General features: G+C 41.8%; 1 protein-coding gene across 2 annotated transcripts; it reads right to left on the reverse strand.

The window, feature by feature from the left end:
* Positions 1 to 1,130: 1,130 nt before the first annotated feature.
* blm (BLM RecQ like helicase) lies at positions 1,131 to 10,528 on the reverse strand. 2 transcript variants are annotated; one of them, XM_035157758.1, is made up of 22 exons: positions 10,180 to 10,528; positions 8,629 to 8,689; positions 7,890 to 8,538; positions 7,640 to 7,763; positions 7,452 to 7,555; positions 7,239 to 7,353; positions 6,472 to 7,145; positions 5,833 to 6,009; positions 5,628 to 5,746; positions 5,418 to 5,531; positions 5,186 to 5,284; positions 4,936 to 5,084; positions 4,744 to 4,850; positions 4,172 to 4,332; positions 3,792 to 3,987; positions 3,480 to 3,670; positions 3,246 to 3,390; positions 2,935 to 3,134; positions 2,622 to 2,817; positions 2,398 to 2,520; positions 1,622 to 1,826; positions 1,131 to 1,527 (listed from the first exon to the last, which is right to left on the reverse strand). In XM_035157758.1, the coding sequence occupies exons 1-22, from the start codon at positions 10,272 to 10,274 to the stop codon at positions 1,338 to 1,340; spliced, it is 4,194 nt and encodes a 1,397-aa protein (XP_035013649.1). In that variant the 5' UTR covers positions 10,275 to 10,528; the 3' UTR covers positions 1,131 to 1,337. The 2 variants fall into 2 exon arrangements, with proteins under 2 accessions (XP_035013649.1, XP_035013648.1); XM_035157757.1 differs by having other exon boundaries at positions 7,890 to 8,689.
* Positions 10,529 to 10,707: the final 179 nt, after the last annotated feature.

The raw sequence follows: 10,707 nt of genomic DNA on the forward strand, positions 1-10,707 counted from the left end.
TCAATAACAAAAACACTGGCATGGTACAAGTGTAATTCCTGAAAACAAGCAACAAGTCCTGTGTTTGTTTCAGAGGCAGCGTTGCCAGATGGGAAATGTTGAAGTATCGTACCAGAGGCTTAAAGTTATCTTTTGTTGGGGGAAATGATCGTACACGAGTCAAATCAAATGACAATAGATAAACGCTAAATAAATAATGCTTTCATAAAACACATACATGTTGAGAGGAACCAGTGTTTGCTGTGTAAAAAACAAGCAGATGCATGATTCGCATTCACAGACTTGGATTGAATCGCCTATTTTACAGCCCCTAACACCGTCATTAAAAGATGGAGTTATCGTACATTATCGTACATCTGGTGACAAAGGGTTATTTTTGAGGTTTTCCTTTGTGGAGATATTTCACTGGACTGCACCTTACTGTGAGGTGTTTTTGTTATTTTGTCCCCTCCCTGTTGTGATGCATATTTTCAGATTCCTTGAAGGAATGTGACATAATCAGGACTTAAGTTTCATTAGCTCTTCAAACTTCATGAATGTGATGGAAGTGAGTTACTAAACCAATCTGGATTATCAAAATCAAGATTTACACACAATTGGCTCCTTGAATCTTGTTTCTGGCACTAGTCTGTCATATTAAGGTGGATGTTTGAAGCACCGAGGGGTTTATGATAAGTGAGGACATCTTGGATCTGCCTTCTTCCAGCTCCCAGTAGACAAACCCCTCACACAACCGTGCACACACTTTACTCAGTGTATAAGCATATTCATGTCTGGTGGTGTGTCGTTCTATCCTCGGATTGAAGATTGCTCTTTAATATACACAAGTATATATACACACACATCTAAATATATATAAATCCATGTGCCAAATCCAGCTCTTGTTCAGTCTGATCCATTCCGAATCCATTTGTACTGTAGTAACCTTCTGTACAAGTCAGTATAATATATTGTTTCTCTCCAATAGTCTCCTGTAACTGGTGCCATTAAATGAAACTATTCAAACATGAAATAAACATTGAATAAAACAAAAGTGATTCTGTGGCTTTTGTGAAACAACACAAATTCAGCACAGCATGCTATTCTCAAGCAAAAACAAATCTTTTGAATGTTGACGACATGAAGCAATAAAGGTTATCAACTTCAATTTGACTTTAATATACAGTGAAAAAAAATCTTCAGATTTCAAATACAATTTTACAACATTCAATATAAAATCTGGACCCACACCATGAAAACTGTACAGAACGTAAATATTAAACAGGATAAATACTTCACAATCACTGACACCAGCAGGTTTGAAAAGTAGTGAATAAGTAGTTTCACAGACGACGGTTCTAGCCCATGTGTGAGAACGTTGGCTTTAAGAAAGGTCGTTGTCTGGATTGAGGGGTCGGGACAGACAGGAAGCCCGGTCTCCTTTCCGATGGCGCATCTCCTGCTGAGCTCCTGGACCCTCGACCTGCAGCTTTCGCTCCACCTCTGGAGCTTGATGATGACCATGACTTATTGCTGTTGTAGCCATTACTAAAGCCACAGAAAGACAGAGAAGAAGTTAAGAACTTCAACTTTGAAGCGAATCTTATTTCTAAATATAAAATGCGAGACAAATGATACAGACCCTTTAGCATTGGAGTTTGCGTTGCCGTATGCTTTTCTCTTCTTGGAATACTTGAAGAACGGAGCTTTCTTCCTCTTCTGTCCCTGTGAGGACTGATTACGAAAGTAGGTGGAGGACTCTGTGTCGTCCTCATCGTCGTAATCTGTATTTGCGCGGCCTCGTGTCGTGTCTATCCATTCATCTTCACCAACGGCAGTCTGCTCCTCTACAGAGACAATGTACATTAATACAACATTTAGAATGATCAGGGCTGTTTTCACACCTGAAAGTCTAAACCAAGGTTCACGTCATTGTTACATTGTTTACATTTGATTTCGTTGTGGTTTCACTGATCATTGATGGATTTGTAGACGGGTGTTTGTCTAATGCCTGCAGCAGGGAGCAGTCTTAGTTTTAAGGGAGAAAATGAATGAACTGGTTCATTTCATTACTGCTGTAATATCCTCATGGTTTTACTACCAGCAAAATGAACATCCTCGTTATTCAAACATTATATCGTCAGAAGCAAAGACTTCTTCTATTGTCTAACTCCATCTCAACGTCCTGCCACTGGTCTGAAAGTGGGAACGTGTTTTCACGCTGCAAACCAACGGAACCATGGTTCACTTTGATCCGGACCGAGACCAACTCTTTTGATCTGATGACATTTTGGTTCGTTGGTCCGGACTCTGATCCGAGACAAATGTGGTAAGGTCCGGACCAAACAAGGTAGGTGTTAAAGTGTAAAAAAAGTAAACTAGTAAAGAACATGGGGACACTTAATGTGGGTCATTTACCAGGTTGCTGCCACTCAGAGTATTTCTGTAGGAGCTGAATGACTTCGGCCCCATACTTCTCCAGTTTGTCCTCTGTCACTCCATCGATCTGCAGGAGGACTTCAGCGTCAGAGGAAAGCTTCTCTGACATTTGGGGAGAAATGGGACGAAAAAGTTAGAAAATGCTGGTTGTATCATATAAGCTGTAGTGGTATTTGAAAGTCAACGCCTGTTCCAGACATTACCAGATATCTTTTTCAAGGTGGCAGTGGAGAAGATGTTGAAATAGTGAATGCCAAACGCTTTCCCGAGCTGCTTGCATAAATCCGTCAGCTCCTTCAGACACTTTTGAACCATCTCTTCTCTCTGAGAAACGTTCTTGGTCACTGCAGCTTTTAGTTTCCTGCTGCTTGACACACTCTCTGTCTCATAGAACTCCACCTACGACAGGTTAAGTGTTGGTTATTGTTCAGTGCCCTGATTGATATTTAAGACTTCAGTGACATATTCTACCTCTTCAAACTGCCTTAAAGTAGATGCATGACTATGACCCATTACCTGCATGTGTCCCGACAGCACGCTCATGGCTTTTGTTCCAGCAGAGATGTAAGACACAGCTTGACCATTGAACACAATGTACAGGTCCTCGACCAGAACGTTATCCAGAACCAGTTTTTTGAAGAGACGGTCAGCATTGTGTCTGGTGTAGGCTCCTCCCATCCCAAACATTCCTGTCTGTACCTTTGCAGTTTTAGATCCTGACAAAATATAAGATGAGAACATATTTTACCAGTGTCCTATTAAAAACATCATGCAACATTCAGTTACAAAAGATGCTTTTTCATTGCGAGCATGAGCATGTACTGTACCTAGGAAGATATCCACGAGCATGTTCAGCGTCAGCCGGTTCTGCTTAGCAGTTTTGCCAAACTTCGCTCCGACGTTCTCGCAGTTCTCCTGGGCGAACCTCACAATCTTTTTCACATCTTCGGTAACATTTCTTATCTTGTATTGCTGCGGACAGGAATGTTAAAATTGTAGTTCAGCTGGAAACAGGCAGGAAGGTTGTGGATACGAGATAAACGATCAGAAACTATTCCTACATTGGGTTTTGAACAGTTGTCACAACTGACGTCAGGGTGGTCTTTACAGAAGCCTTTGTTGAAGTTGAGCTCTCCAAAGTAAGCGAGCAGCTGAATTCTTCTACACTCCATCATGTTCTCGCAGAAGTGCACCATGCTGTGTAGGTTGTTGAAATGAGTCGCTTTGGCATGTCTGTCACCTTCTCTGTCCACTGTGAAAAGAAAGATTGCAACCAGGTCTACATGAGTAATACGTACAGTTAGTCATTTGGACAGTAAACATGCTTTGGGTGATTTCATAGGTGTAAGATAGCTGTTATTTGTGCCACATACTGCTGATGATCCTCTTGATGCGCTGCACGTCAGTGTAGGAGTAGAACAGAACACAGTGAGAGATCTCTCCGTCTCTGCCGGCTCGTCCCGACTCCTGGTAGTAACCCTCCACTGATTTCGGCAGACTGGCGTGGATCACATAGCGCACATCAGGCTTGTCAATGCCCATGCCGAAGGCAATGGTGGCACAGATGACCTGGCAGACAAAAGGGAACAGTGAAACCAGAGCAACGTGCAGTATGACTCGGCTTATACTTTAAATCCTTCAAACATCTACTGGTTTGCAAAATGTGAAAGTTAATTTCTATTGACGTAGCTTTGTATCAAGTACCACCTACGAGTCATATTTATCTGTGATTGTAATTGAGTGGGGACCTCACCTGGCAGCCATCCTGATTGATCCACTTGCTCTGCACATACTCTCTGTCACCGTCACTCAGGCCCGCGTGATATGCCAGACCTAATATCCCCGCTCTCTGGAGACTCTGTGCCATGGCATCACAGTCATTACGGGACAGGCAGTACACAATGCCAGAGTCACCTGAAACACAGATAGGCAGCTTAATAATCAAAAGACAAATTCAAAGGGGTTTTTAATTAACAAAATATGTCCCAGTATTAAAATCAAAACACTGTCAATTGTTAATTAAAGGCTACTTACAAAAGCAATTAAGCATTTGACAAAAATATCACTGAAATTCAGAGTTTTTACATGCTTCAATACAGCTAAAACCTTTAACGTGCAGGAAGCATTTTTATTATATATGGAATTATAATGTAAGTACTTTGATGTAACGTAATCCACTGGACATCTTGAGATCAGTCTGATACGATTTGTTTTCACTTTTCAGATATGAGAATGTGCTCACGTACAAATCTGAGCTGAATATTTCCAAGTGTTCTGAAAATAGCATGAGCAGGGATCAGAAAAAAGTAAGTCTGAATTATTTACGTGGGTAGTGCTTCTTGATCCAGTTGATGCAGTCCTCGTCCACCTTTTTGGGTTTCTTGGGCAACACAGCATACTTCAAGTTTGTTCGGTTGAAACTCATGGTAAACCTGGACACATATTGGACAGAAAATGTGTAGTTACTGTTGGGTGGAGAGAAGAATCTGAGACAGAGCCTGAAATCAAAACACTTACACCTGCGGCCGAGACATATTCAGCTGGTTGAGGATATCTTTCTGGACGCGAGGGGTGGCAGTGGCTGTCAGAGCCATCATGGGCACGTTGGGGAACTTCTGTCGCAGTTCATGCAACTTCTTGTAGTCTGGACGGAAATCGTGGCCCCACTGAAAAATATAAAAAAGGTCAGAGAATGATTCATAAGGACTGCTGCAAAAATAAAAACATAATGCAGACATGCACACAGTAAAAGCATGGATAAACACACCTGACTGACGCAGTGAGCCTCATCTATGACAAAGCGGGTCAACAGGCCTCGCTCGTACAGGTTATGCAGGGTAGAGACAAGCTTGTTACTTGCGCTGATCTTGGGGAGAAGATAAGATGCATCACTTTAGAGAAAAATCACAGTTACTAATAACTGAAATGAAAATAAATGTTGGAATCTATAGGTGTGATCTCGTTTGTTGTAAATAAAGTGTAAATCATCCATTTCTTACCTTTTCAGGTGTAACATAGAGCAGTTTAACGATGGGGTCTTTCCTGGAGAGCTGCATATAAATCTTCCCTACTTCACTGTCACTTTTACCACCAGACAGACTTGTAGCTGGAATCTGAACAATGTGACATTAGAAAAATAACCAATGTTCTTTCTGGTATTTAGCAACTTGACTCTCATCTAACACACAAGCAGGAGAAAACATACTTACATCCAGTGTAGTGAGTTTCTGCACCTGGTCGACAATGAGTGATTTCAGAGGCGAGATGACGATAGAGACGCCTGATGACACGCAGGCTGGCAGCTGGTAACACAAGCTCTTTCCACCACCTACAGATGCATCAGTAAGAGATTTATACATCTTCACTGCAGCTGTTCTACAACTAAGTGTGTTTCTGCCGTGCATGTCTACCAACCTGTGGGCATCAGAATAAATGTGTCTTCTCCCTGAAGCGTTGCATTAATCGCTTCTAGTTGATTGAACCTGAATTGATGAAGACCAAAGCGCTTGTGAAAGATCTTCATCATTTCCGGTGAGTAGGAGAAGTTGAATCCTCTGAATCGATCATGGGCTGGGTTTCTGAAGTCGGGCTCTGCAACGGAAGACAATAAAGCTGAGTCAATAAAAATGCACAAACCTACCACACAGCTACAGAACAACATTTTTAAAGCAGAGGCTTTATTTAGCAAACATCTGAGAATCACTCCCAAGAAATTTAAAGAGGATTCAAACAGGACATGGTGTGCTGAATATTCCTGAAAGAGTTTGGACTGCAAAATCAAATTAATGAGCTCTTCTTGCTTTACTTGGTATTAATATTGTGCAATTAACACATTCAAAAGCCCAACAGAGGCTACAAATACCCTTTATATAAATAGTATTACACAAATTACAGGCAAACTATCTAAATTTTGTCTTTTTGTTTACATAGCCTACCAAAAAGTTGCACAAAATAAGCTGTGCTATGAGAATTTTGAGCCAGTCGTCATACATTTCCTCATTGCAGACATCTAATAAATACAAGCACAGATGATTCCTTGCCATGCTGACTTACCGGGGGAGCGGATCTTTGAAGGTTTGGCTGCAGACGCAGGTGTTGTCGGTCTCTTATCCCACGTAGACTTGCTCGGTCCTCCCTCTTTCACTGTAGTAGACACAGCGCTGGAGTTTTTTCCAGTCACTGAAGAAGTTGAGGCTTCATCAAAGTAATCAGGGATATCCGAGTCATTGAAGTCATCTATGTCGAAGTCATCAAAGTAAAAGTCGTCTGCTTCTATGTTGTCTGCAGCTGTGACTGCGGCTGTATTTGATTTGTTTTTCACAACAGTCTGTGGCTTCGCGGGCGAGAAGAAGAGATCTGAGCCGTCCAGGTCTGTGCTCACTTTCTTTGAGGAATTAAAAGATGGTTTTGTGAGGCTGTGATTTGATGGAGAGTCACACGCACCATTATTCTCCACATGTAATTTCCCATTGTCTTTACTGTGCAAGGGCTCCACATTAATAATACTGTCAGAGAGATCAGAGTCATAGTCCACCGAGATTGCTGGAGATCTCCTGATGTGAAGAGGTTTTTTAATGTCCACATGGGCAGAGCTGCTAGAAGACATGACACTAGACGTATAACAACCAACAGAGGAGTTTTCCTTTAAGCTGGTTTCAGAAATCACTGTGCTGTCTGGCTGCTGCATCCTGAACAGAGCATCACCACCAGTTGCAAGAATTCTCTTCCTGAATGAGAAAGGCAGATGACTACGGTCATACAAAGATATCATTAAATACCATGAACAACAACAAATGTATTTTCTACTCAAATGTACTCACCTTTGAGCCCTCTTCAGTAAAAGCTCACTTCCATAAGACAGACCTATTAGTTCATGTTCCGGGATGGAATCAACCAGAGAACAAATGGACTCCATGATACTGAAAAGCTGCTCATCTAAGACATGGTAAGGAAAAACAAAATCAATAATGAAAAGGACAAAAGAACACGGTCCTCAGTACATGAGTAAAAGGTGAAAAGGGTGCAACACCCACTTGTTTTGTCTTTTGAGTGGAGATCAGAGGGTTTATGCAGAGTTGCGACGGGTCTCTTGGTGTACACTTGACTGTCCCTGCTTTCATCATCAGCCGTTTTGGATCTGTTTGAAATGAACTACTGCTCAAACATGTGTTCACACTGACTCCTGTGAATATTAAAACATGGTTAATTGAAAGAAACTGACCGTATCTCCAATATAGTAGACGTATAAGGGATTGGTGAAGGGGGGATGTAGTCCTGGTCATCATCAGGCTCTGATTTGTCATCGAGCTCTATTACTACAGGGTCAACCAGTGTTTTCTCATCATCTAAAAAGGAAAAAATCCAAACAAACATTAAATATGATTTGTCTTTTGAGAATTCTCCAATGCATTCCTGTCTGTTTTCTCAATTGTGAAAATAAAATACAAATGCAGCAACAAACAGCATCTTACCCTTTCTTTCTTTTAGAGGCTCGGACACAACATTGTTGTCATCCTCACTATCACTCATCACAGACTTCAGATGAGCACGATGACGTCTTCTGGGCATTTTAATTTCAGAATCATCCGGGAACAACTCGTCTGGGTCCTGATAAAAACTAAGTCCTGGTGAATCTGCTGTTTTGTTGACACTGTGTTCCAATTCCTTTGTTTCCAGACAAGACTGTTCACTTCTGGAGAGGCCATTCTTTTTGGAGAATGAGCTGCCTAAGTCTGGTGTCATAACAGAGTCATTAAGGTTTAGTTTCTTTGTGAATTCATTTTTTCCTCCATTAGGAGGCGAGACTGGCTTGGTGCTGTTCCCTGATATTTCTGAATTGAATGAGTCATTTTTTCCTTTGGCAGGAGTTTCAAAGTCATCAATATCATCCCAGTCGTCCAGTTGAAATCCAAGAGATGCATCCAGACTCGTGGATGTGCTGTTTTCACTAGGAAACTGGCTGTTATGTATAGTTGGAGCTGTAGTCGACTTAATACCAGACAGTGCTGGAGGAGTCTGAGCAGCAGGAGCACATGTACCTGCTGGGCTGATGGATTCTGACTTGCTTTTTGAACTTACAGGGAAGAAGTTGTTGATTTTGGACTTTTGAGGTCCCTCAAGCTTGTTTGAAAATGCCAAAAGAGATTTAGTCACCACACTGTTCTTAGGGACATTGACATTCCTGTTTGCCAAACCATTTGTGCTGATTACCTTGGTCGAAACTTCCTCCTTTGTCGTGCCTGACGAGAACTTCTTTTTGAAAGAAAAGGCCCTGAAAAATACACAGGTATGAAATTAGGAAAACGTGATGAACAGCTGAAGGCAGGGGTGTAATGCAAACTTCAATCCCTCCGAGACCTGTATGCCTCCAGGACAGGTAGAATAGAAGATGACCCCTCCCGGCCTGGATGCAAAATGTTGGTGATACTCCCCTCTGGCAGAAGGCTGTCCATCAGGGCCAAAACCTCACGCCATGAGAACAGTTTCTTTCTCTCTGCAGCTGGCCTTATCAAGAGGATGTTGACATAATCTGATATGTTGTGTAAGCAAGCACACACCAACCAGCCACAGCTGGCAACCAGCTCACTATAAACATGAACACATATAAAATAGCCAATGGCACTGAATGTGGCATTTCTCTTTGACTTACTGCAGCATCACTAGTAGTTAGGGTTGGGCAATATGTCCAAACATTATATCAAGATAAAGGTTTTAATACCAGTGGATGTTGATAAATCACAATAAATGCCACATTATTATTTGTTCTGAGTTTAAAGACTGATGTTGGCTCCTGAGTGAAGGTTGTGTTTTTTTTTAATCTCTGAAAAACACAGCTAACCATTTCACAAATCTGACCAAGCTCAATTATTGTTTTACTGTGCTTGCATAAGCATAACTTCAATATATAATAAAACTGATGTAATGCGATCTGTTAAACTGTTATAGGTGAGATGAGGTTACTGTGTCTCTATTAGAGGTTAGTGAATCACTTAAAAGTTGGGCCCCTTAAGTTTTAAGTTTGGAGCTGAGAGGATGAATGACTTTAGTGATCCCTTTCCTTTTTAGTGCAAAATATCTCTGCTACTATTGGACAGAAAACCTGGTGCAAATTTCGCCATCAGGCCAAACTATAAAAGGTTTTGTGATTGTCTGTCCTTACACCAGCTCAGCATTACAATTCCAATAATGTGGTTTAATATCTGTAAAACTAATGGTAAGATGGACTTTGTGTTTATTGCTAATAAGCAAATGTTAGCAAGCTCAATTATTGTTTTATTGTTTTACTGTGCTTGCATAAGCATAACTTCAATATATAATAAAACTGATGTAATGCGATCTGTTAAACTGTTATAGGTGAGATGAGGTTACTGTGTCTCTATTAGAGGTTAGTGAATCACTTAAAAGTTGTAAACTTAAGGGCCCCATTAAATACTAGTTTGTAACTCCATAGTGTAGCTTTCTATTGACACAAAAACCCTGACTAACAGTGTACAACAGGCCATGTCTCTAATGTTACATAATGTGTGTGATGAACTGTCGCCATGATGAAGGGGAACTGTTCATATCTAATGTGAAACTAGTTCAAGAGAACATGTGATAAAGAGCAAATACACTTTTCTAACAGACCGCAACCCTCCTGCTGCGCGGTTTCCTCACAGATAGCTACACACAGTGTTGATAAGTTAGCATAGCTGACAGCTCGTAGCTAACTACTAGCATGAGTTCTAACGGCGCGGTGCTTTTCGTTGAGAGAGGACTCACCCGGGTTTGGGTTTGGCCAGAGACAGCCTGCTCTGAGCAGCGGTGCTGTGCCTCGCCAGCTGCTCCTCCAGGTTGTTTTGTGGAAGACCAGACATGGTTGTCGAGGAGCTGAGCTAGCCACGGTGCTAGCGTTGGCCGCCACTTTCTTTTAGCTCTGCCCGCGCGCGACACCGGGCGCGACGAGGAACCGGAGTCTCGCGCTTCGTTTGTCCGGTGAATGCAGTAACGTCGGTCAAACAGGGACGGTTTGGTGTTGCTGGTTTAACCACGACACCCACTCTGTGTCTGTCTCTCTGCTGCGGCGCGAGGACACTGACAACAGCTTGAGTTAGCGCCTCTTGAACACACTGACTCCTGATTGGTCGAAACTGGGCGTGGGGGGAGGCTTCTGGGAAATGTAGTCTCCTCCCACGGTAAATGATTTGTAGTCTTAAAGGGTCAGTGTGTAAGATTAAGGTGAAAGGGATCTATGAAATAACTCTACTGATGTTTTAACTAGTGTGTAAAAATCTAAATTGTACGAGTTGT

This window comes from Hippoglossus stenolepis, chromosome 5 (assembly GCF_022539355.2).
Source record: "Hippoglossus stenolepis isolate QCI-W04-F060 chromosome 5, HSTE1.2, whole genome shotgun sequence".
In the NCBI taxonomy this organism is placed as follows: domain Eukaryota; kingdom Metazoa; phylum Chordata; class Actinopteri; order Pleuronectiformes; family Pleuronectidae; genus Hippoglossus; species Hippoglossus stenolepis.